Source organism: Lepus europaeus, chromosome 2 (assembly GCF_033115175.1).
Source record: "Lepus europaeus isolate LE1 chromosome 2, mLepTim1.pri, whole genome shotgun sequence".
Taxonomy (NCBI): domain Eukaryota; kingdom Metazoa; phylum Chordata; class Mammalia; order Lagomorpha; family Leporidae; genus Lepus; species Lepus europaeus.
The window spans coordinates 2,988,380-3,015,163 of NC_084828.1; the positions used below are offsets into that span (position 1 = coordinate 2,988,380).

The following is a 26,784-nucleotide window of genomic DNA, read 5'->3' on the forward strand; positions in this document are numbered from 1 at the left end:
CACACAGGCGCTCTGGTTGGGACGCCAGCTTTGGAGGTGATGGCTTAACCTGCTGAGCCACACCGCTGGCCCCACAAGGCTGTCCCCGCCTCACGCCTCATGGCACATGCCTCACCGCCACCGAGCCGTGGCAGGCAGGTGCAGCTTTCTTGTCACCAAGGCTTCGTCCACCCCCACACCTGTTCCCATGGATTTGGCTCGGACAGCCCTGAGTGTCCAGGAGCCAAATCCTCCTTGGCCAGATGAGCACAAAGAGTACAAGTTTGGGAGGCAGCCGGGAGTGACCTGGGCGGGGCTGGGCAGTCGCCCCTGGTGGCTGCCTTGACCACAGCCCCCCTCCTGTGAGATTAGGCCTGGCCGGCAGCAGGCACCATGCATGTGCTGGTGAACAAGTGGGAGGACCCCCCATGTGAAGCTGGCTCTAAACGGGCTCCTTCTCCAGTCACTGTGACCGCTGTGTCGGCAGGTGGCCGGGGAAAGGGACACAAGGCAAGCCCTGAATCCCTGGGCAATTACACGGCACAGGTGCGTGCCGTCCCAAGGCCACAGGTCTGTGGGCTGCCAGCGATTTGAACGTGTAAGTCTGTAGGTCTTTTTTTTTTTTTTTTTTTTTTTTTTTTTTTTTGACAGGCAGAGTTAGAGAAAGAAAGACAGAGAGAAAGGTCTTCCTTCCATTGGTTCACCCCCCAAATGGCCGCTACAGCTGGTGTGCTGCGCTGATCTGAAGCCAGGAGCCAGGTGCCTCTCCCTGGTCTCCCATGCGGGTGCAGGGCCCAAGCACTTGGGCCATCCTCCACTGCCCTCCTGGGCCACAGCAGAGAGCTGGTCTGCCATGGTATCGCTTCTCGGCCTTTTGGCTAAGATCAAGTATAGTAACATCTGCCGTGGTAATTTGGTCAGAACAGAAGTTCAAGGTCAGACACCCCAATCAGTCATCCAAACCCCACGCGAAAATCCTAAAGAACGGGGGAATAAAATGAACCCAAAGCAAGGAAAAGGAAGAGAATAAACTTCAGAGCAGTAATGAATGAAACCGACACAGAATGCTGGTTCCTGAAAAAAAAAAAAAATCAATACATAAAGGAACCTCCAGCAAGACTGGAAGATGCGAAAGCAAAGGAAAGAGAAGGCGCGGCTTCAGTTCAAGGAGACAGCAGGAGCCGGCTCCAGGCCCTGGAGACACCGAAGGTCAAGCAGGGAACGCGGACAACTCCACTCCTCCAAGCTTAGCATCCAGCAGGAGATGCACCAAACCCTCCAAAAACGCCCGGCCAACGTGAGCCGGCAACTCAGCCCCCAGCCTCGAGGGAGCCCCACTGCCAATTCAGAACTCGTGTGCGGGGACTCGACAGGTCCTTGCAATTTTGCTGGGGAATTCTATCTATCAAGTATGTAAAGGATTGATACCGATTCTACATAACCCCTCCCGGAAGACAGAAGAGGGAACACTCCCCAGTCTGTTTTTTATGGAGCCTGTATCACCCAGACCCCAAACAGACAAAGCCCAAAAACAAAACCGCGCCCTGCTGCCCCTTATCAGCGTGCACAGGCTGCCTCCCCCTGGCCTCGGCTTGGCCCGGGAGGCCTGTGCGGTCAGGCGGGGGCCGGCAGTGCGGCTCGGCAGGCTGAGCCACCTTGAATCTGCTTAGAAACACAGGAGCAAACCGAGTTCAGACCAGGACGAAGCAGCAGCACCTGCGTGGCCAAGTGGAGCTTACTCTAGCAGTGCAAGGCCGGTCCCACATTTAAGAAAAAGATCCTTGTAATCTCCCGTGTAAGAAGACAAGAAAGTCACAGATCAGACCAACCACGGCGGAGAGAGCATCTGACAAAACCCAGGTAAAGACCGTTCAGGAAGACGGCAGACGTGGGGAACTTCCCCAACCTGATGAAGGTCTTGGAGACACAAGCTGTGGAGGGCAGGCCGCGAAAGAGCGGCAAGGCCAGGGTGTCTGCGCCCACTCGCACTCGGCACTGGCCGCTCCAGCCAACGAACAGAGGGATGAGGGGCCGAGAGGGAAAACAGAGCTGCCCCTACTTGCACAAGACACGACTGGTACAAAATCCTAAGGAATCCACCCAAAACAAGCATCCGTCCACTTAGATAATCAGCGAGCCCGGGGACAGGGTGACCACTTGGGCGGCAGCTGGGGCACGGCGGTGAAGCCGGCACCCACACTGCAGCGCCAGCCCAAGTCCTGGACACGCTGCTTCCCGTACCCTCCCTGCTAATATGCCTGGCTCAAAGACTCCAGTCCCTTCCACCACGTGGGAGACTCAGATGGAGCGCCAGGCTTCTGGCTCTGGCTGGCCCGGCCCTGGCTACTGCGGCGTGGACCAGCAGACAGAAGAGTGTTCGCTCACTCCCTCTACTCTCTGCCCAGCACTGTTTCACATACACAAACAAATCTTTAAAAAAAAGATAAATATTAAAAAATGAGTTATATTTCAAAATATCAATGTGAACAGGTGGACACAAAAATTCATTTATTTTTTCTAAAGATTTGTTTATTTTTTATTTATTTTTATTTTTTTATTTTTCACAGGCAGAGTGGATAGTGAGAGAGAGAGAGAGAGAAAGGTCTTCCTTTGCCGTTGGTTCACCCTCCAATGGCCGCCGCGGTAGGCGCGCTGCGGCCGGCGCACTGCGCTGATCCGATGGCAGGAGCCAGGTGCTCCTCCTGGTCTCCTATGGGGTGCAGGGCCCAAGCACTTGGGCCATCCTCCACTGCCTTCCCGGGCCACAGCAGAGAGCTGGCCTGGAAGAGGGGCAACCGGGACAGAATCCGGCGCCCCGACCGGGACTAGAACCCGGTGTGCCAGCGCCGCTAGGCGGAGGATTAGCCTGTTGAGCCATGGCGCCGGCCTAAAGAGTTGTTTTTTAAAAATTGATTTATTTCAGGCCGGTGCCATGGCTTACTTGGCTAATCCTCCGCCTGCGGCGCCAGCACCCCGAGTTCTAGTCCCGGTCGGGGCGCCGGATTCTGTCCCAGTTGCTCCTCTTCCAGGCCAGCTCTCTGCTGTGGCCCAGGAAGGCAGTGGAGGATGGCCCAAGTCCTTGGGCCCTGCACCCGCATGGGCGACCAGGAGGAAGCACCTGGCTCCTGGCTTCGGATCGGCGCAGCACTGGCTGTGGCGGCCATTTGGGGAGTGAACCAACAGAAAAGGAAGACCTTTCTCTCTGTTTCTCTCTCTCTAACTCTGCCTGTCAAAAAAAAAAAGAGAAAAGATTGATTTATTTTATTTGAAGGACAGAGTTACAGAGAGGCAGAGGCGCAGAGAGAGAGAGAGAGAGAGAGAGAGAGGTCTTCCATCGGCTGGTTCACTCCCCAAATGGCTGCAACGGCCAGAGCTGGGCTGATTTGAAGCCAGGAGCCAGGTGCTTTTTCCTGGTCTCCCACGTGGGTACAGGAGCCCAAGCATTTGGGCCATCTTTCACTGCTTTCCCAGGCCACAGCAGAGAGCTGGATCGGAAGTGGAGCAGCCAGGACTCGAACTGATGCCCATATGAGATACCAGCACTGCAGGTGGCAGCTCTACCCACTAAGCCACAGTGCCAACCCCTATTTATTTATTCGAAAGGCAGAGTTACAGAGAGGCAGAGGCAGAGGCAGAGAGAGAGAGAGAGAGAGAGAGAGGTCTTCCATCCACTGGTTCACTCTCCAAATGGCTGCAACGGCTGGAGCTGCGCTGATCTGAAGCCAGGAGCCAGGAGCTTCTTTCCGGTCTTCCATGTGGGTGCAGGGGCCCAAGGACTTGGACCATCCTCTATTGCTTTCCCAGGCACAGCAGAGAGCTGGATCAGAAGTGGGGCAGCCAGGACTCAAACCGGCATCCATATGGGATGCTGGCGCTACAGACCGGGGCCCTCAGCCCGCTGTGCCACAGCGCCAGCCCCAGGATACAAAAATTTAAAATATCATTTATAGGCCGGTGCCGCAGCTCACTAGGCTAATCCTCCACCTGCAGCACCGGCACCCTGGGTTCTAGTACCAGTTGGGGCGCCGGATTCTGTCCAGGTTGCCCCTCTTCCAGACCAGCTCTCTGCTGTGGCCCGGGAGTGCAGTGGAGGATGGCCCAAGTGCTTGGGCCCTGCACCATCATGGGAGACCAGGAGAAAGCACCTGGCTCCTGGCTTCAGATCAGCGCAGCGCGCCAGCAGTAGCAGCCATTTGGGGGGTGAACCAACGGAAGGAAGACATTTCTCTCTGTCTCTCTCTCTAACTCTGCCTGTCAAAAAATATATCATTTATAATCACTCAAACAAATAAATACTTGTGTGTAATTCTACAAACACATGTTTGGTGCAGTGGTCAAGACACCACAGGATGCCAGTGTGCGTACTGGAGGACCTGGGTTCCAGCCCTGGCTCCACTTAAGATCCAGCTCCCGCTAATGTACACCCTGGTGCCCTCCGCCACCCACTCCCAGCTCCTGGATGTGACCTGGCCAAGCCTTGGCTTTTGTGGGCACTGGGGAGTGAGCCAGCAGACAGAAGATCTTTCTCTCTGCCTTTAAAATACAAATAAAAATTTTAAAAGAAAATAAAGACACACGTACAGGACTTCTACGTGCAAGCGACAAAGCCTGGACAAAAGGATCAACGGCGACCTAAGTCAGTGGAGACGTACCGTGTCTGTAATCAGAAGACCCAACAGAGAGATGACGATTCTACCCAGATGACACACAGGTCATGCACGTTTCTAGATCCAAACAAGATTACTGGAAAATTTATTTGAAAAGGCGAAAGCAGCAGAATGGCTAACGTGACTCAGCAGAGGCCTTGGCCCACCAGGTGCTGCGACTCCCTGGGTAACACAGAGGCAGCGGCACAGACCCCAGAGGGCGCCGCAGAGGCCACACAGATGCCGTCCCATTTCTGGCAGAGGTGCAGAGAGCAGCTCCGGGCAGGAAGAGCTGTTTTGCAGCGAGTGGCGCTGGAGCAAACAGCATTCTCAGAGCGAGCAGCCTCAAGCTGAATTTCACACCTGACACAAAAGTTCGCTCAAAACAGACCGGACTTAACGTAACCGTGAAACAACTCTGAGAGAAGCTCATGGACGCAATCTTTAGGCTCGGCACTGGCAGAGCGGTCGTGGACTTGCCGAGATCGTGCCTCAAAGGCAGAGCCGATGAAGCGTGCCTGGTCAACATTAAGAATGCTCGAGCTGCACTGAGCACCTGCTAAGGCGCCGGGAAGCCACCTGGCGACAGACCTGGGGAAGCTGCAAACCACATCAACAGGGCCTGGCATCTAGAACAGGCATACGGTTAACATCATCCAGCTGGGAGACGGGAGAGGAGTGCCACCTGGGGCGCCAGCGTTCCCCAGCAGAGTGCTGGGTGCAAGTCCTGCCTCTACCCCCCACCCCCAGTTTCTTGCTGCTCTGCTCCAGGGGAGCAAGCAGACGACAGCGCAAGTGCTTGGACCCCCGCCACCCACGTGGGGTGCCCCATGGAGGTCCAGGCTGCTGCCTCTGGCCTGGCCCAACCCTGGCTGCTGGGGACGTTTGGGGAGTGACCCAGTAGATGGAAGGTACTTTCCAATTAAATAAACAAAGGAACTAGAGGAGACAGAGGACGGGCAGGGCCTCAGCAGGCACTGACCAGAGAAAACACAGATGGGCACATGAGCCCAGGCAGACGCTGGCACCGGCAGCCACCAGGGAGACGCACTGGCACCACATGGAGGAGCCCACGTCTGTGAGGTCCCTGGAGCGGCCACATCCACGGTGACCAACAGTGGGGTAGAGGAGGGAGGGGCGGGAGCGGTGTTCAAGGGGACAGAAGTTCAGGGTGGGAGGGGGACGCGGTCCTGGAGGCAGATGCTGGTGACGGTTGCACAACCATGGCAACGCCCACAATGCCCCCGACCGCACGCTCAAATGGTGAACTTTACGCTGTATATATCACAGAATTTTATATGTGCACGAAAAAGGCACAACAGAACAGTGCTCTGGTACCCATGAACACAGGACGGGGAGCCTACACAGACCCGGGACTCAGTCCACAGCTGCACAAGGCCCAGGCCCACAGGCCCGGTGCCGGTGCTGAGCTCCGGAGGGCCCCTGGAGTCCGGCCGCCGCGGCGGGGCCTGCGAGTACCTGGGACTGCACGGGGGAGTACGGGCTCCCAGGCTCCCCGCTCAGCAGTGTCTCACTGTTCATCTTGGTCTTCAGACAAGCGATGTAGCGGCTGCAGAAGTCTTTGCACAGCTCGTTCACTTTCTCCAGCTCCAGAAGATGGATGCGCAGGACCTGGATTGCTTTCACCATCTAGACGCAAGAGGACGAAGACGTCACGGCAGGAGAGGGGCATCGTACGTGAGCCCTCGTCAGCGCCTCGACCAGCTCGACTGTGCGAGCAGAGACCCCACCCCCAGACAGGCTTTGGGAGCTGGCCGCGCTCCCTGTGAGGGGCAGGAGCCCAGGGCTGACCCCACACCCGGGCTTTGGGAGCTGGCCACGCCTCCTGTGAGGGGCAGGAGCCCAGGGCCGACCCCACACCCGGGCTTTGGGAGCCGGCCGCGCCCCCTGTGAGGGGCAGGAGGAGCCCGGGGCCGACCCCACACCCGGGCTTTGGGAGCCGGCCGCGGCCCCTGTGAGGGGCAGGAGGAGCCCGGGGCCGACCCCACACCCAGGCTTTGGGAGCCGGCCGCGCCTCCTGTGAGGGGCAGGAGGGGCCCAGGGCTGACCCCAGTCCCGAGCTGACGTGTGAGCCTGCGCCTACAGCCAGCCCGTCTCTCACAGGCTCTGCGGCTCCCTAGGACGGGGGGGGGGGGGGGGGGGGGCGCGGTTCTTAGGTCGACCAAGTTCAACTCCGCCTTTCACAGGTCGTGTCCAGTCTGAAAGGCTACGCCCTGCTCTCAATGCCATGGAATTCCTCTGATTTTTCTGAAAGGTTCATATTCAGTCACTAAGTTTCAGGGGAATCTGTCTCACGACTGGGATAACTAACATCAGCGATGAAACCATTCGAGAACAACCTGCCCGAAGCCTGCCGAACCTGCCGCGTGGGGAGGGCTCCGTGGAGCAGCAGCCTCCGACACCTGCACCCCATGTGGGAACGCTCAGGCCGTCCTGGCCACTCCGGCTTCTACTCACTGCACCTGGGAGCAGTGACTGCCAGCCCAGAACTTGGGTTCCGGCCGCCCACAAGGGAGACCCAGATGGAGCTCCTGGCTCCTGGCTCTGGCCTGGCTCCGCCCAGCTGCTGTGGTTCTTTGGGGAGTGAGCCAGCAGATGACGCTCTCGCTCCATCTCCCTGCCCGTCACCTGCCTTCCAAATAAGCACACACGTTCGACAGGATAAGTCTGCTCGACACGGCGCAGACAGTGGGCACAGCAGCTGGGTCGCACCTGGGACACCTGCATCCCACAGGTGCTTGGTTCGAGCCCCGGCTCCTCACTTCTGCATGCTAACACGCGACCCAGGAGGCACAGGTGCTGGCCCGAGCACCGGGGTGCCCGCCACTCACAAGGAACAGACTGAGCTGTGGGCTCTGATTCCAGCCTTGCTCGGCCCTGACACTGCAGGCATTTGGGGAGTGAACAGCAGACGAAACACTGCTCTCCCCACCCATCTCTGTGCCTTTCAAATACAGTGAACAAACTTTTTTTAAAGACTATTTGAAAGGCAGAGTTACAGAGAGGCAGAGGCAGAGGCAGAGGCAGAGGCAGAAAGAGAAAGAGAGAGAGAGAGAGAGAGAGAGAGGTCTTCCATCCACTGGTTCACTCCCCAGGTGACTGTAACAGCCGGAGCTGCGCCGACTTGAAGCCAGGAGCCAGGAACTCCTTCCAGGTCTCTCACATGGGTGCAGGGGCCCAAGGACTTGGGCCATCTTCTGCTGCTTTCCCAGGCCACAGCAGAGAGCTGGATCAGAAGTGGAATGGCCAATACTCTAACTGGCGCCCACATGGGATACTGGCACTGCAGGCAACGGCTTTACCCGCTACGCCACAGCACCAGCCCCAGAAAATGAAAATTTTAAAACAAAGCCAGCGCCAGCCTCTGACGTGCAGGGCCGTCTCGTCGGAGAACGCCGCTGAAGTCACACCTGTGTGATCAGGCAGCGTGCGGCAGGAGCGCCCGCGGCAGAGCGCTGAGTCCCCCGTCCACTGGGGACAGGCGCCCACACTGTCTGACAGAGGAGGCTGGAGCCGCTGTCACTGCCCGGTCCCTCTCCGTCACCGTCCACTGGGGACAGGCGCCCACACTGTCTGACAGAGGAGGCTGGAGCCGCTGTCACTGCCCGGTCCCTCTCCGTCACCGTCCACTGGGGACAGGCGCCCACACTGTCTGACAGAGGAGGCTGGAGCCGCTGTCACTGCCCGGTCCCTCTCCGTCACCGTCCACTGGGGACAGGCGCCCACACTGTCTGACAGAGGAGGCTGGAGCCACTGTCACTCCCCAGTCCCTCTCCTTAGAGGAACGCGCGCAGGTGCGAGCTCTAAAGGTGGGCTTAGAGCCCAGGACGGGCTCCGCAGCCTGAAAGCGGAAGCGGCTCACTTACTAGGCTGTCCGTCTCGGGGTCCTCGCAGAAGAAGGGCTTCCCTTCCTTCTCTTGCTTCCGGACGAAGTTCTCGATGTCCACGTCGAAGCTGGCCGACGTGGTGCCTTCCGAGCCCTGCGTGGACTGCTCGCACTTCTCCAGCAACAGCGCTAACAACGGAAACAGCGGGTGCCTGGGGAAGAGCGCGGGGAGCAGAGGGCGGCTCGTCACTCGGGCAGGCCGAGGGCGGCGCCGTGCACCTGCGCTCTTGCCGTGGGCTCTCGCTCCGCCACCTGCCGTGGGCCCCCCAGAGGTCTTCAGCACGTCCACAGGGCTGCGCCACCACGGTCTCAACCAGTGTCAGAACAATCCGTCACCCCTGGGAGAAACCCTGCCAGGCCCATCTCCCCACGCGCCAGCCCACACCCATCCTCCTACCCATGAACGTGCCTGCTGAGACACCGCACACAGGAGCAATGCCGCCCTGTGGAACCTCTGGGGTCGGCCTTGCTCCACTTCCCAACGTTGTAGAATACATCAAGTTCACCTGTTTTGAGGCTTTTTTTTTTTTTTAATTTATGTTTCTGTAAAGATGAATTTATTTAGGGGCTGGCACAGCTGTGCTGCAGCGTAAGCCATGGCCCACAGCGCTGCCATCCCATACAGGCACCTGTTCAAGTCCTGGCTGCTCCACTTCCCACCCAGCTCCCTGCTAATGGCCTGGGAGGCAGCAGAAGATGGCCCAAGTACTGGGGCCCCTGCCACCCACATGGGAGACCTACATGGAGCTCCTGGCTCCTTGCTTCAGCCTGGCCCAGCCCTGGCTGTTGTGGCCATTTGGTGAGTGAATCCGCAGATGGAAGATAGATCTCTCTCTTTCAAATACATAAATAAATCCTTTAAAAAAATTTACATTTTATTTGAAAGTCAGAGCTAGAGACGGAGACAGAGAGAGGGAGGCAGAGGGAGAGAGATCTTCCACCTGTGGGTCACTCCCCAGATGGCTGCCACGGTCAGGGCTGGGCCAGGCCGAAGCCAGGACTCCATCCGGGTCCCCCGTGCGGGTGCAGGAGCCCGAGCGCTCGGCCATCTTCTGCTGCCTCCCAGGTGCGTCAGCAGGGGGCTGGGTGGGAAGCGGAGGGGCTGGGACTCCATGCACCCAGAGCAGGCCCAGGCAGCCCGGGCAGCACAACCCGTGTCCAGGACGCCTGCCTTCCATCCGCGAGCAGACCCCTCCTGTCCGTATGCTCCTCGGAAAAGGACAGCCGGGGGGCCTCCTCCTGCCGGCAATCGTGAGGCGTGGCTGGGAGCGTCCCTGGACAAGGCTTTGGTGGACTGACCCTTCACTGTCCTGCGCGCACCAGGAGTGGGCTGCTGGCTTGGCCGTAACTCTAGGCTTACCTCCCGAGGAACGGCCAGGCGCTGCGCAAGCGGCCGCGTCACTTCATACCCACTGGCCACACACCTGGCTCCCAGCTTCTGTTTCAGCAGCACTCGTTATTTTGCTTTTCTACCTGGTGTGAAGTGGTCTACCTCTGGTATTTAACTGCACAATGTGGGAAGACAGACCTCGTGGGGAAATACAGAGATCCTCCCAGACAGCACCCCGCACAGCACCCACCTCTCAGACAGCACCCCGCACAGCACCCACCTCTCAGACAGCACCCACCTCTCAGACAGCACCCACCTCTCAGACAGCACCCCACGCAGCACCCACCTCTCAGCACCCACCTCTCAGCACCCCACGCAGCACCCACCTCTCTCCTTCCCTGTAAAGGTGCCTCCTTTCCCAGAGGACCTACGTCCACTCACATGCTTCTACAACTTGGCTCTTCTTCCCAATGTCACAGAAACAGGGTCGGCTTCGTGGGTACAACCAGCTTAGTGATCTATAATGCTGTCTTAAAGCTCTTAATATGTTTGCAACTAAGATCCCTGTGTTTTCCATTTGCAGTGGGCCCACAAGCTGTGTAGCTGGAGCCGCCTAAGGGACCGTCCACGTGAGTGTGTGGAAGTCTGAGTCACTCTAAGCACAGCGTGAGGTCCACAGCCCAGAAGCTGGGGTCACGTGGGCTGCTTGGTGTCGACACTGGCAATGCAGGAATGCAATGGCCTTCCAGGCGAGCCACCCCAGGTGGACTGCACACCCTGCACACAGGTTAGCAGGGGCCTGTGGCATAGCAGGCAAAGCCACTGCCTGCGATGCTGGCATCCTGAATGCGTGCTGCTCCACGTCTGATCCAGCTCCTGCTAATGGCCTGGGAAAGCAGCAGAAGGTGGCTCACGTACTGGGGCCCACGCACCCATGTGGGAGACCTGGGGGAAGCTCCTGGCTCCTGGCTCTAGCCATCCGGGCAGTGACCCAGCGGATGGAAGTTCTCTCTCTCTGTTTGAAGCTAGCAGGGCCACATGCCACAACAGGGATAAGCCTGGGGACAGTATGCTGAGAGACAACTTGTCACAAAAACAAGCATCACGTGACTGTTTATCTGGGGTCTTGGGAAACGGAGTTGAAACTCAGGCTCATCTGGGTGCAGAACGCGTCTCTGAAATCCACGCACGGAGGGGTCGTCAGAAATCTCATGATAATGGGTATCGTGAAGAAACTGTGATTTCAAAGTTTCTAAACCAAAATAAGTGCCTCTAAAAGCCCACCTGCCCACGAGCCTGAAGTGCTCTCTTCCCGAGTTGTATGAACATTTGGGTCTTCTCACTGGGACGAACTTTTAGGACCAAAGTGAAGCACTCGGGTTTTCTTCCAAGCAGCCACGAGGCTCTGCGCTGTTCACGGACTTGGGCGCCCGCTCCTCCTGCACTGCGTCTCCCCTCCCGCGCACGGCCGCCCGCGAGGCCGCGTATCCCCTAGTGCACACGGCTGCCCGCGGGGCCATGTCTCCCCTCCCTCCCGCACATGGCCGCCCGCGGGGCCGGGTCTCCCCTCCCTCACGCACACGGCCGCCTGCCCGCTGGGCTGTGTCTCCCCTAGTGCACACGGCCGCCTGCGGGGCCACGTCTCCCTAGTGCAGACGGCAGCCTGCGGGGCCGCGTCTCCCCTCCCACACGTGGCTGCCCACAGTCCTGCACCACTACCGTGTGCCCAAATGACAGTGAAAAACAGGCTGTTTACAGTTTCTGGTGTGGATTCACTCACATTGTTCTCTTCCTACGTTTGCTCTCCACTCTCCCACATCTACTCTACCCACTGCTGCTCTCCACTCTCGCACATCTACTCTACCCACTGCCGCTCTCCACTCTGGGCACATCTACTCTACCCACTGCCGCTCTCCACTCTCACACATCTACTCTACCCACTGCCGCTCTCCACTCTGGGCACATCTACTCTACCCACTGCCGCTCTCCACTCTCACACATCTACTCTACCCACTGCCGCTCTCCACTCTCACACATCTACTCTACCCACTGCCGCTCTGCACTCTCACACATCTACTCTACCCACTGCTGCTCTCCACTCCCACATCTACTCTACCCACTGCCGCTCTCCACTCTCCCACATCTACTCTACCCACTGCTGCGCTCCACTCTCCCACATCTACTCTACCCACTGCCGCGCTCCACTCTCCCACATCTACTCTACCCACTGCCGCTCTCCACTCTCACACATCTACTCTACCCACTGCCGCTCTCCACTCTCCCCCATCTACTCTACCCACTGCCGCTCTCCACTCTCACACATCTACTCTACCCACTGCCGCTCTCAAGTCTCACACATCTACTCTACCAACTGCCGCTCTCCACTCTGGGCACATCTACTCTACCCACTGCTGCTCTCCACTCTCACACATCTACTCTACCCACTGCCGCTCTCCACTCTCCCACATCTACTCTACCCACTGCCGCTCTCCACTCTCACACATCTACTCTACCCACTGCTGCTCTCCACTCTGGGCACATCTACTCTACCCACTGCTGCTCTCCACTCTGGGCACATCTACTCTACCCACTGCCGCTCTCCATTCTCACACATCTACTCTACCCACTGCTGCTCTCCACTCTGGGCACATCTACTCTACCCACTGCTGCTCTCCACTCCCACATCTACTCTACCCACTGCCGCTCTCCACTCTGGGCACATCTACTCTACCCACTGCTGCTCTCCACTCCCACATCTACTCTACCCACTGCTGCTCTCCACTCTCACACATCTACTCTACCCACTGCTGCTGTCCACTCTCCCACATCTACTCTACCCACTGCCGCTCTCCACTCTCCCACATCTACTCTACCCACTGCTGCTCTCCACTCTCACACATCTACTCTACCCACTGCCGCTCTCCACTCTGGGCACATCTACTCTACCCACTGCCGCTCTCCACTCTCACACATCTACTCTACCCACTGCTGCTCTCCACTCTGGGCACATCTACTCTACCCACTGCCGCTCTCCACTCTCCCACATCTACTCTACCCAATGCCGCTCTCCACTCTCCCACATCTACTCTACCCACTGCCGCTCTCCACTCTCACATCTATTCTACCCACTGCTGCTCTCCACTCTCGCACATCTACTCTACCCACTGCTGCTCTCCACTCTGGGCACATCTACTCTACCCACTGCCGCTCTCCACTCTCACACATCTACTCTACCCACTGCCGCGCTCCACTCTCCCACATCTACTCTACCCACTGCTGCTCTCCACTCTCCCACATCTACTCTACCCACTGCTGCTCTCCACTCTCACACATCTACTCTACCCACTGCTGCTCTCCACTCTGGGCACATCTACTCTACCCACTGCTGCTCTCCACTCTCCCACATCTACTCTACCCACTGCTGCTCTCCACTCTCACACATCTACTCTACCCACTGCCGCTCTCCACTCTCACACATCTACTCTACCCAGTGCTGCTCTCCACTCTGGGCACATCTACTCTACCCACTGCCGCTCTCCACTCTGGGCACATCTACTCTACCCACTGCCGCTCTCCACTCTCACACATCTACTCTACCCACTGCTGCTGTCCACTCTGGGCACATCTACTCTACCCACTGCCGCTCTCCACTCTCCCACAACTACTCTACCCACTGCTGCTCTCCACTCTGGGCACATCTACTCTACCCACTGCCGCTCTCCACTCTCACACATCTACTCTACCCACTGCCGCTCTCCACTCTGGGCACATCTACTCTACACACTGCCGCTCTCCACTCTGCCACATCTACTCTACCCACTGCTGCTCTCCACTCTCACACATCTACTCTACCAATGCCGCTCTCCACTCTGGGCACATCTACTATACCCACTGCCGCTCTCCACTCTCCCACATCTACTCTACCCACTGCCGCTCTCCACTCTCCCACATCTACTCTACCCACTGCCGCTCTCCACTCTCATATCTACTCTACCCTCTGCTGCTCTCCACTCTCCCACATCTACTCTACCCACTGCTGCTCTCCACTCTCCCACATCTACTCTACCCACTACCGCTCTCCACTCTGGGCACATCTACTCTACCCACTGCCGCTCTCCACTCTGGGCACATCTACTCTACCCACTGCCGCTCTCCACTCTGGGCACATCTACTCTACCCACTGCTGCTCTCCACTCTCCCACATCTACTCTACCCACTGCCGCTCTCCACTCTGGGCACATCTACTCTACCCACTGCCGCTGTCCACTCTGGGCACATCTACTCTACCCACTGCCGCTCTCCACTCTGGGCACATCTACTCTACCCACTGCCGCTCTCCACTCTGGGCACATCTACTCTACCCACTGCCGCTCTCCACTCTCACACATCTACTCTACCCACTGCTGCTGTCCACTCTCCCACATCTACTCTACCCAGTGCCGCTCTCCACTCTCCCACATCTACTCTACCCACTGCTGCTCTCCACTCTCCCACATCTACTCTACCCACTGCCGCTCTCCACTCTCACACATCTACTCTACCCACTGCCGCTCTCCACTCTCCCCCATCTACTCTACCCACTGCCGCTCTCCACTCTCACACATCTACTCTACCCACTGCCGCTCTCAAGTCTCACACATCTACTCTACCCACTGCCGCTCTCCACTCTGGGCACATCTACTCTACCCACTGCTGCTCTCCACTCTCACACATCTACTCTACCCACTGCCGCTCTCCACTCTCCCACATCTACTCTACCCACTGCCGCTCTCCACTCTCACACATCTACTCTACCCACTGCTGCTCTCCACTCTGGGCACATCTACTCTACCCACTGCTGCTCTCCACTCTGGGCACATCTACTCTACCCACTGCCGCTCTCCATTCTCACACATCTACTCTACCCACTGCTGCTCTCCACTCTGGGCACATCTACTCTACCCACTGCTGCTCTCCACTCCCACATCTACTCTACCCACTGCCGCTCTCCACTCTGGGCACATCTACTCTACCCACTGCTGCTCTCCACTCTCCCACATCTACTCTACCCACTGCTGCTCTCCACTCTCACACATCTACTCTACCCACTGCTGCTCTCCACTCTGGGCACATCTACTCTACCCACTGCCGCTCTCCACTCTCCCACATCTACTCTACCCACTGCCGCTCTCCACTCTCACACATCTACTCTACCCACTGCCACTCTCCACTCTGGGCACATCTACTCTACCCACTGCCGCTCTCCACTCTCACACATCTACTCTACCCACTGCTGCTCTCCACTCTGGGCACATATACTCTACCCACTGCCGCTCTCCACTCTCCCACATCTACTCTACCCAATGCCGCTCTCCACTCTCCCACATCTACTCTACCCACTGCCGCTCTCCACTCTCACATCTATTCTACCCACTGCTGCTCTCCACTCTCGCACATCTACTCTACCCACTGCTGCTCTCCACTCTGGGCACATCTACTCTACCCACTGCCGCTCTCCACTCTCACACATCTACTCTACCCACTGCTGCTCTCCACTCTCCCACATCTACTCTACCCACTGCTGCTCTCCACTCTCCCACATCTACTCTACCCACTGCTGCTCTCCACTCTCACACATCTACTCTACCCACTGCCGCTCTCCACTCTGGGCACATCTACTCTACCCACTGCTGCTCTCCACTCTCCCACATCTACTCTACCCACTGCTGCTCTCCACTCTCCCACATCTACTCTACCCACTGCTGCTCTCCACTCTCACACATCTACTCTACCCACTGCTGCTCTCCACTCTGGGCACATCTACTCTACCCACTGCCGCTCTCCACTCTGGGCACATCTACTCTACCCACTGCCGCTCTCCACTCTCCCACATCTACTCTACCCACTGCTGCTGTCCACTCTCCCACATCTACTCTACCCACTGCCGCTCTCCACTCTCCCACATCTACTCTACCCACTGCTGCTCTCCACTCTGGGCACATCTACTCTACCCACTGCCGCTCTCCACTCTCCCACATCTACTCTACCCACTGCTGCTCTCCACTCTCCCACATCTATTCTACCCACTGCCGCTCTCCACTCTGGGCACATCTACTCTACACACTGCCGCTCTCCACTCTCCCACATCTACTCTACCCACTGCTGCTCTCCACTCTCACACATCTACTCTACCCACTGCCGCTCTCCACTCTGGGCACATCTACTCTACCAACTGCCGCTGTCCACTCTCGCACATCTACTCTACCCTCTGCTGCTCTCCACTCTCCCACATCTACTCTACCCACTGCCGCTCTCCACTCTCACATCTACTCTACCCTCTGCTGCTCTCCACTCTCCCACATCTACTCTACCCACTGCTGCTCTCCACTCTCCCACATCTACTCTACCCACTGCCGCTCTCCACTCTGGGCACATCTACTCTACCCACTGCCGCTCTCCACTCTGGGCACATCTACTCTACCCACTGCCGCTCTCCACTCTGGGCACATCTACCCTACCCACTGCCGCTCTCCACTCTCCCACATCTACTCTACCCACTGCCGCTCTCCACTCTCGGCACATCTACTCTACCCACTGCCGCTCTCCACTCTGGGCACATCTACTCTACCCACTGCTGCTCTCCACTCCCACATCTATTCTACCCACTGCCGCTCTCCACTCTCACACATCCACTCTACCCACTGCTGCTCTCCACTCTCCCACATCTACTCTACCCACTGCCGCTCTCCACTCTCACATCTACTCCACCCACTGCTGCTCTCCATTCTCGCACATCTACTCTACCCACTGCCGCTCTCCACTCTGGGCACATCTACTCTACCCAGTGCCGCTCTCCACTCTCCCACATCTACTCTACCCACTGCTGCTCTCCACTCTCACACATCTACTCTACCCACTGCCGCTCTCCACTCTGGGCACATCTACTCTACCCACTGCCGCACTCCACTCTCACACATCTACTCTACCCACTGCCGCTCTCCACTCTCACATCTACTCTACCCACTGCTGCTCTCCACTCTGGGCACATCTACTCTACCCACTGCTGCTCTCCACTCTCACACATCTACTCTACCCACTGCTGCTGTCCACTCTCCCACATCTACTCTACCCACTGCCGCTCTCCACTCTCCCAAATCTACTCTACCCACTGCTGCTGTCCACTCTCCCACATCTACTCTACCCACTGCCGCTCTCCACTCTCCCACATCTACTCTACCCACTGCCGCTCTCCACTCTGGGCACATCTACTCTACCCACTGCCGCTCTCCACTCTCACACATCTACTCTACCCACTGCTGCTCTCCACTCTCACACATCTACTCTACCCACTGCTGCTGTCCACTCTCCCACATCTACTCTACCCACTGCCGCTCTCCACTCTCCCACATCTACTCTACCCACTGCTGCGCTCCACTCTCCCACATCTACTCTACCCACTGCCGCTCTCAAGTCTCACACATCTACTCTACCCACTGCCGCTCTCAAGTCTCACACATCTACTCAACCCACTGCCGCTCTCCACTCTGGGCACATCTACTCTACCCACTGCTGCTCTCCACTCTCACACATCTACTCTACCCACTGCCGCTCTCCACTCTCCCACATCTACTCTACCCAGTGCCGCTCTCCACTCTCCCACATCTACTCTACCCACTGCTGCTCTCCACTCTGGGCACATCTACTCTACCCACTGCTGCTCTCCACTCTGGGCACATCTACTCTACCCACTGCCGCTCTCCATTCTCACACATCTACTCTACCCACTGCTGCTCTCCACTCTCACACATCTACTCTACCCACTGCTGCTCTCCACTCCCACATCTACTCTACCCACTGCCGCTCTCCACTCTGGGCACATCTACTCTACCCACTGCTGCTCTCCACTCCCACATCTACTCTACCCACTGCTGCTCTCCACTCTCACACATCTACTCTACCCACTGCTGCTCTCCACTCTGGGCACATCTACTCTACCCACTGCCGCTCTCCACTCTGGGCACATCTACTCTACCCACTGCCGCTCTCCACTCTCACACATCTACTCTACCCACTGCTGCTGTCCACTCTCCCACATCTACTCTACCCACTGCCGCTCTCCACTCTCCCACATCTACTCTACCCACTGCTGCTCTCCACTCTGGGCACATCTACTCTACCCACTGCCGCTCTCCACTCTCCCACATCTACTCTACCCACTGCTGCTCTCCACTCTCCCACATCTATTCTACCCACTGCCGCTCTCCACTCTGGGCACATCTACTCTACACACTACCGCTCTCCACTCTCCCACATCTACTCTACCCACTGCTGCTCTTCACTCTCACACATCTACTCTACCCACTGCCGCTCTCCACTCTGGGCACATCTACTCTACCCACTGCCGCTGTCCACTCTCGCACATCTACTCTACCCACTGCCGCTCTCCACTCTCCCACATCTACTCTACCCACTGCCGCTCTCCACTCTCACATCTACTCTACCCACTGCTGCTCTCCACTCTCCCACATCTACTCTACCCACTGCCGCTCTCCACTCTCACATCTACTCTACCCACTGCCGCTCTCCACTCTCCCACATCTACTCTACCCACTGCTGCTCTCCACTCTCCCACATCTATTCTACCCACTGCCGCTCTCCACTCTGGGCACATCTACTCTACACACTACCGCTCTCCACTCTCCCACATCTACTCTACCCACTGCTGCTCTTCACTCTCACACATCTACTCTACCCACTGCCGCTCTCCACTCTGGGCACATCTACTCTACCCACTGCCGCTGTCCACTCTCGCACATCTACTCTACCCACTGCCGCTCTCCACTCTCCCACATCTACTCTACCCACTGCCGCTCTCCACTCTCACATCTACTCTACCCACTGCTGCTCTCCACTCTCCCACATCTACTCTACCCACTGCTGCTCTCCACTCTCCCACATCTACTCTACCCACTGCCGCTCTCCACTCTGGGCACATCTACTCTACCCACTGCCGCTCTCCACTCTGGGCACATCTACTCTACCCACTGCCGCTCTCCACTCTGGGCACATCTACTCTACCCACTGCCGCTCTCCACTCTCCCACATCTACTCTACCCACTGCCGCTCTCCACTCTGGGCACATCTACTCTACCCACTGCCGCTCTCCACTCTGGGCACATCTACTCTACCCACTGCTGCTCTCCACTCCCACATCTACTCTACCCACTGCCGCTCTCCACTCTCACACATCTACTCTACCCACTGCTGCTCTCCACTCTCCCACATCTACTCTACCCACTGCCGCTCTCCACTCTCACATCTACTCTACCCACTGCTGCTCTCCATTCTCGCACATCTACTCTACCCACTGCCGCTCTCCATTCTGGGCACATCTACTCTACCCAGTTCCGCTCTCCACTCTCCCACATCTACTCTACCCACTGCTGCTCTCCACTCTCACACATCTACTCTACCCACTGCCGCTCTCCACTCTGGGCACATCTACTCTACTCACTGCCGCTCTCCACTCTCCCACATCTACTCTACCCACTGCCGCTCTCCACTCTCACATCTACTCTACCCACTGCTGCTCTCCACTCTGGGCACATCTACTCTACCCACTGCTGCTCTCCACTCTCCCACATCTACTCTACCCACTGCCGCTCTCCACTCTGGGCACATCTACTCTACCCACTGCCGCTCTCCACTCTGGGCACATCTACCCTACCCACTGCCGCTCTCCACTCTCCCACATCTACTCTACCCACTGCCGCTCTCCACTCTCACATCTACTCTACCCACTGCTGCTCTCCACTCTGGGCACATCTACTCTACCCACTGCTGCTCTCCACTCTCCCACATCTACTCTACCCACTGCCGCTCTCCACTCTGGGCACATCTACTCTACCCACTGCCGCTCTCCACTCTGGGCACATCTACTCTACCCACTACCGCTCTCCACTCTGGGCACATCTACCCTACCCACTGCCGCTCTCCACTCTCCCACATCTACTCTACCCACTGCCGCTCTCCACTCTGGGCACATCTACTCTACCCACTGCCGCTCTCCACTCTGGGCACATCTACTCTACCCACTGCTGCTCTCCACTCCCACATCTACTCTACCCACTGCCGCTCTCCACTCTCACACATCCACTAACCCACTGCTGCTCTCCACTCTCCCACATCTACTCTACCCAATGCCGCTCTCCACTCTCACATCTACTCTACCGACTGCTGCTCTCCATTCTCGCACATCTACTCTACCCACTGCCGCTCTCCACTCTGGGCACATCTACTCTACCCAGTGCCGCTCTCCACTCTGGGCACATCTACCCTACCCACTGCCGCTCTCCACTCTCCCACATCTACTCTACCCACTGCCGCTCTCCACTCTGGGCACATCTACTCTACCCACTGCCGCTCTCCACTCTGGGCACATCTACTCTACCCACTGCTGCTCTCCACTCCCACATCTATTCTACCCACTGCCGCTCTCCACTCTCACACATCCACTCTACCCAGTGCTGCTCTCCACTCTCCCACATCTACTCTACCCACTGCCGCTCTCCACTCTCACATCTACTCTACCCACTGCTGCTCTCCATTCTCGCACATCTACTCTACCCACTGCCGCTCTCCACTCTGGGCACATCTACTCTACCCAGTGCCGCTCTCCACTCTCCCACATCTACTCTACCCACTGCTGCTGTCCACTCTCACACATCTACTCTACCCACTGCCGCTCTCCACTCTCCGAAATATACTCTACCCACTGCTGCTGTCCACTCTCCCACATCTACTCTACCCACTGCCGCTCTCCACTCTCCCACATCTACTCTACCCACTGCCGCTCTCCACTCTCCCACATCTACTCTACCCACTGCCGCTCTCCACTCTCACATCTACTCTACCCACTGCTGCTCTCCACTCTGGGCACATCTACTCTACCCACTGCTGCTCTCCACTCTCCCACATCTACTCTACCCACTGCCGCTCTCCACTCTGGGCACATCTACTCTACCCACTGCCGCTCTGCACTCTGGGCACATCTACTCTACCCACTGCCGCTCTCCACTCTGGGCACATCTACCCTACCCACTGCCGCTCTCCACTCTGGGCACATCTACTCTACCCACTGCCGCTCTCCACTCTGGGCACATCTACTCTACCCACTGCCGCTCTCCACTCTGGGCACATCTACTCTACCCACTGCTGCTCTCCACTCCCACATCTATTCTACCCACTGCCGCTCTCCACTCTCACACATCCACTCTACCCACTGCTGCTCTCCACTCTCCCACATCTACTCTACCCAATGCCGCTCTCCACTCTCACATCTACTCTACCCACTGCTGCTCTCCATTCTCGCACATCTACTCTACCCACTGCCGCTCTCCACTCTGGGCACATCTACTCTACCCACTGCCGCTCTCCACTCTGGGCACATCTACCCTACCCACTGCCGCTCTCCACTCTCCCACATCTACTCTACCCACTGCCGCTCTCCACTCTGGGCACATCTACTCTACCCACTGCCGCTCTCCACTCTGGGCACATCTACTCTACCCACTGCTGCTCTCCACTCCCACATCTATTCTACCCACTGCCGCTCTCCACTCTCACACATCCACTCTACCCACTGCTGCTCTCCACTCTCCCACATCTACTCTACCCACTACCGCTCTCCACTCTGGGCACATCTACTCTACCCACTGCTGCTCTCCACTCCCACATCTACTCTACCCACTGCTGCTCTCCACTCTCACACATCTACTCTACCCACTGCTGCTCTCCACTCTGGGCACATCTACTCTACCCACTGCCGCTCTCCACTCTGGGCACATCTACTCTACCCACTGCCGCTCTCCACTCTCCCCCATCTACTCTACCCACTGCTGCTGTCCACTCTCCCACATCTACTCTACCCACTGCCGCTCTCCACTCTCCCACATCTACTCTACCCACTGCTGCTCTCCACTCTGGGCACATCTACTCTACCCACTGCCGCTCTCCACTCTCACATCTACTCTACCCACTGCTGCTCTCCACTCTGGGCACATCTACTCTACCCACTGCCGCTCTCCACTCTCCCACATCTACTCTACCCAATGCCGCTCTCCACTCTCCCACATCTACTCTACCCACTGCCGCTCTCCACTCTCACATCTATTCTACCCACTGCTGCTCTCCACTCTCGCACATCTACTCTACCCACTGCTGCTCTCCACTCTGGGCACATCTACTCTACCCACTGCCGCTCTCCACTCTCACACATCTACTCTACCCACTGCTGCTCTCCACTCTCCCACATCTACTCTACCCACTGCTGCTCTCCATCTCCCACATCTACTCTACCCACTGCTGCTCTCCACTCTCACACATCTACTCTACCCACTGCCGCTCTCCACTCTGGGCACATCTACTCTACCCACTGCTGCTCTCCACTCTCCCACATCTACTCTACCCACTGCTGCTCTCCACTCTCCCACATCTACTCTACCCACTGCTGCTCTCCACTCTCACACATCTACTCTACCCACTGCTGCTCTCCACTCTGGGCACATCTACTCTACCCACTGCCGCTCTCCACTCTGGGCACATCTACTCTACCCACTGCCGCTCTCCACTCTCCCACATCTACTCTACCCACTGCTGCTGTCCACTCTCCCACATCTACTCTACCCACTGCCGCTCTCCACTCTCCCACATCTACTCTACCCACTGCTGCTCTCCACTCTGGGCACATCTACTCTACCCACTGCCGCTCTCCACTCTCCCACATCTACTCTACCCACTGCTGCTCTCCACTCTCCCACATCTATTCTAGCCACTGCCGCTCTCCACTCTGGGCACATCTACTCTACACACTGCCGCTCTCCACTCTCCCACATCTACTCTACCCACTGCTGCTCTCCACTCTCACACATCTACTCTACCCACTGCCGCTCTCCACTCTGGGCACATCTACTCTACCAACTGCCGCTGTCCACTCTCGCACATCTACTCTACCCACTGCTGCTCTCCACTCTCCCACATCTACTCTACCCACTGCCGCTCTCCACTCTCACATCTACTCTACCCTCTGCTGCTCTCCACTCTCCCACATCTACTCTACCCACTGCTGCTCTCCACTCTCCCACATCTACTCTACCCACTGCCGCTCTCCACTCTGGGCACATCTACTCTACCCACTGCCGCTCTCCACTCTGGGCACATCTACTCTACCCACTGCCGCTCTCCACTCTGGGCACATCTACCCTACCCACTGCCGCTCTCCACTCTCCCACATCTACTCTACCCACTGCCGCTCTCCACTCTCGGCACATCTACTCTACCCACTGCCGCTCTCCACTCTGGGCACATCTACTCTACCCACTGCTGCTCTCCACTCCCACATCTATTCTACCCACTGCCGCTCTCCACTCTCACACATCCACTCTACCCACTGCTGCTCTCCACTCTCCCACATCTACTCTACCCACTGCCGCTCTCCACTCTCACATCTACTCTACCCACTGCTGCTCTCCATTCTCGCACATCTACTCTACCCACTGCCGCTCTCCACTCTGGGCACATCTACTCTACCCAGTGCCGCTCTCCACTCTCCCACATCTACTCTACCCACTGCTGCTCTCCACTCTCACACATCTACTCTACCCACTGCCACTCTCCACTCTGGGCACATCTACTCTACCCACTGCCGCTCTCCACTCTCACACATCTACTCTACCCACTGCCGCTCTCCACTCTCACATCTACTCTACCCACTGCTGCTCTCCACTCTGGGCACATCTACTCTACCCACTGCTGCTCTCCACTCTCACACATCTACTCTACCCACTGCTGCTGTCCACTCTCCCACATCTACTCTACCCACTGCCGCTCTCCACTCTCCCAAATCTACTCTACCCACTGCTGCTGTCCACTCTCCCACATCTACTCTACCCACTGCCGCTCTCCACTCTCCCACATCTACTCTACCCACTGCCGCTCTCCACTCTGGGCACATCTACTCTACCCACTGCCGCTCTCCACTCTCACACATCTACTCAACCCACTGCTGCTCTCCACTCTCACACATCTACTCTACCCACTGCTGCTGTCCACTCTCCCACATCTACTCTACCCACTGCCGCTCTCCACTCTCCCACATCTACTCTACCCACTGCTGCGCTCCACTCTCCCACATCTACTCTACCCACTGCCGCTCTCAAGTCTCACACATCCACTCTACCCACTGCCGCTCTCAAGTCTCACACATCTACTCTACCCACTGCCGCTCTCCACTCTGGGCACATCTACTCTACCCACTGCTGCTCTCCACTCTCACACATCTACTTTACCCACTGCCGCTCTCCACTCTCCCACATCTACTCTACCCAGTGCCGCTCTCCACTCTCCCACATCTACTCTACCCACTGCTGCTCTCCACTCTGGGCACATCTACTCTACCCACTGCTGCTCTCCACTCTGGGCACATCTACTCTACCCACTGCCGCTCTCCATTCTCACACATCTACTCTACCCACTGCTGCTCTCCACTCTCACACATCTACTCTACCCACTGCTGCTCTCCACTCCCACATCTACTCTACCCACTGCCGCTCTCCACTCTGGGCACATCTACTCTACCCACTGCTGCTCTCCACTCCCACATCTACTCTACCCACTGCTGCTCTCCACTCTCACACATCTACTCTACCCACTGCTGCTCTCCACTCTGGGCACATCTACTCTACCCACTGCCGCTCTCCACTCTGGGCACATCTACTCTACCCACTGCCGCTCTCCACTCTCACACATCTACTCTACCCACTGCTGCTGTCCACTCTCCCACATCTACTCTACCCACTGCCGCTCTCCACTCTCCCACATCTACTCTACCCACTGCTGCTCTCCACTCTGGGCACATCTACTCTACCCACTGCCGCTCTCCACTCTCCCACATCTACTCTACCCACTGCTGCTCTCCACTCTCCCACATCTATTCTACCCACTGCCACTCTCCACTCTGGGCACATCTACTCTACCCACTGCCGCTCTCCACTCTGGGCACATCTACTCTACCCACTGCCGCTCTCCACTCTGGGCACATCTACTCTACCCACTGCCGCTCTCCACTCTGGGCACATCTACTCTACCCACTGCCGCTCTCCACTCTCCCACATCTACTCTACCCACTGCCGCTCTCCACTCTGGGCACATCTACTCTACCCACTGCCGCTCTCCACTCTGGGCACATCTACTCTACCCACTGCTGCTCTCCACTCCCACATCTACTCTACCCACTGCCGCTCTCCACTCTCACACATCTACTCTACCCACTGCTGCTCTCCACTCTCCCACATCTACTCTACCCACTGCCGCTCTCCACTCTCCCACATCTACTCTACCCACTGCTGCTCTCCATTCTCGCACATCTACTCTACCCACTGCCGCTCTCCATTCTGGGCACATCTACTCTACCCACTGCCGCTCTCCACTCTCCCACATCTACTCTACCCACTGCTGCTCTCCACTCTCACACATCTACTCTACCCACTGCCGCTCTCCACTCTGGGCACATCTACTCTACTCACTGCCGCTCTCCACTCTCCCACATCTACTCTACCCACTGCCGCTCTCCACTCTCACATCTACTCTACCCACTGCTGCTCTCCACTCTGGGCACATCTACTCTACCCACTGCCGCTCTCCACTCTCCCACATCTACTCTACCCACTGCCGCTCTCCACTCTGGGCACATCTACTCTACCCACTGCCGCTCTCCACTCTGGGCACATCTACTCTACCCACTGCCGCTCTCCACTCTGGGCACATCTACTCTACTCACTGCCGCTCTCCACTCTCCCACATCTACTCTACCCACTGCCGCTCTCCACTCTCACATCTACTCTACCCACTGCTGCTCTCCACTCTGGGCACATCTACTCTACCCACTGCCGCTCTCCACTCTCCCACATCTACTCTACCCACTGCCGCTCTCCACTCTGGGCACATCTACTCTACCCACTGCTGCTCTCCACTCTGGGCACATCTACTCTACCCACTGCTGCTCTCCACTCTCCCACATCTACTCTACCCACTGCCGCTCTCCACTCTGGGCACATCTACTCTACCCACTGCCGCTCTCCACTCTGGGCACATCTACTCTACCCACTGCCGCTCTCCACTCTGGGCACATCTACCCTACCCACTGCCGCTCTCCACTCTCCCACATCTACTCTACCCACTGCCGCTCTCCACTCTGGGCACATCTACTCTACCCACTGCCGCTCTCCACTCTGGGCACATCTACTCTACCCACTGCTGCTCTCCACTCCCACATCTATTCTACCCACTGCCGCTCTCCACTCTCACACATCCACTCTACCCACTGCTGCTCTCCACTCTCCCACATCTACTCTACCCACTGCCGCTCTCCACTCTCACATCTACTCTACCCACTGCTGCTCTCCATTCTCGCACATCTACTCTACCCACTGCCGCTCTCCACTCTGGGCACATCTACTCTACCCAGTGCCGCTCTCCACTCTCCCACATCTACTCTACCCACTGCTGCTGTCCACTCTCACACATCTACTCTACCCACTGCCGCTCTCCACTCTCCGAAATCTACTCTACCCACTGCTGCTGTCCACTCTCCCACATCTACTCTACCCACTGCCGCTCTCCACTCTCCCACATCTACTCTACCCACTGCCGCTCTCCACTCTCCCACATCTACTCTACCCACTGCCGCTCTCCACTCTCACATCTACTCTACCCACTGCTGCTCTCCACTCTGGGCACATCTACTCTACCCACTGCTGATCTCCACTCTCCCACATCTACTCTACCCACTGCCGCTCTCCACTCTGGGCACATCTACTCTACCCACTGCTGCTCTCCACTCTGGGCACATCTACTCTACCCACTGCCGCTCTCCACTCTGGGCACAT

General features: G+C 57.4%; 1 protein-coding gene across 5 annotated transcripts in view; it reads right to left on the reverse strand.

Annotated features, from left to right (window-relative positions):
* Window positions 1–26,784, reverse strand: part of PKNOX1 (PBX/knotted 1 homeobox 1) — a 138,546-nt gene that overhangs the window by 18,314 nt on the left and 93,448 nt on the right. For 4 of the 5 annotated variants that reach the window (XM_062204722.1, XM_062204706.1, XM_062204715.1 and 1 more), the window contains 2 exons: window positions 8,513–8,684; window positions 6,105–6,275 (listed from right to left, as the gene is read on the reverse strand). In XM_062204722.1, the coding sequence (XP_062060706.1) occupies window positions 6,105–6,275; window positions 8,513–8,684 (343 nt within the window). The remainder of the gene's footprint in view (window positions 1–6,104; window positions 6,276–8,512; window positions 8,685–26,784) is intronic. The other variant, XM_062204729.1, reaches the window with a different exon arrangement.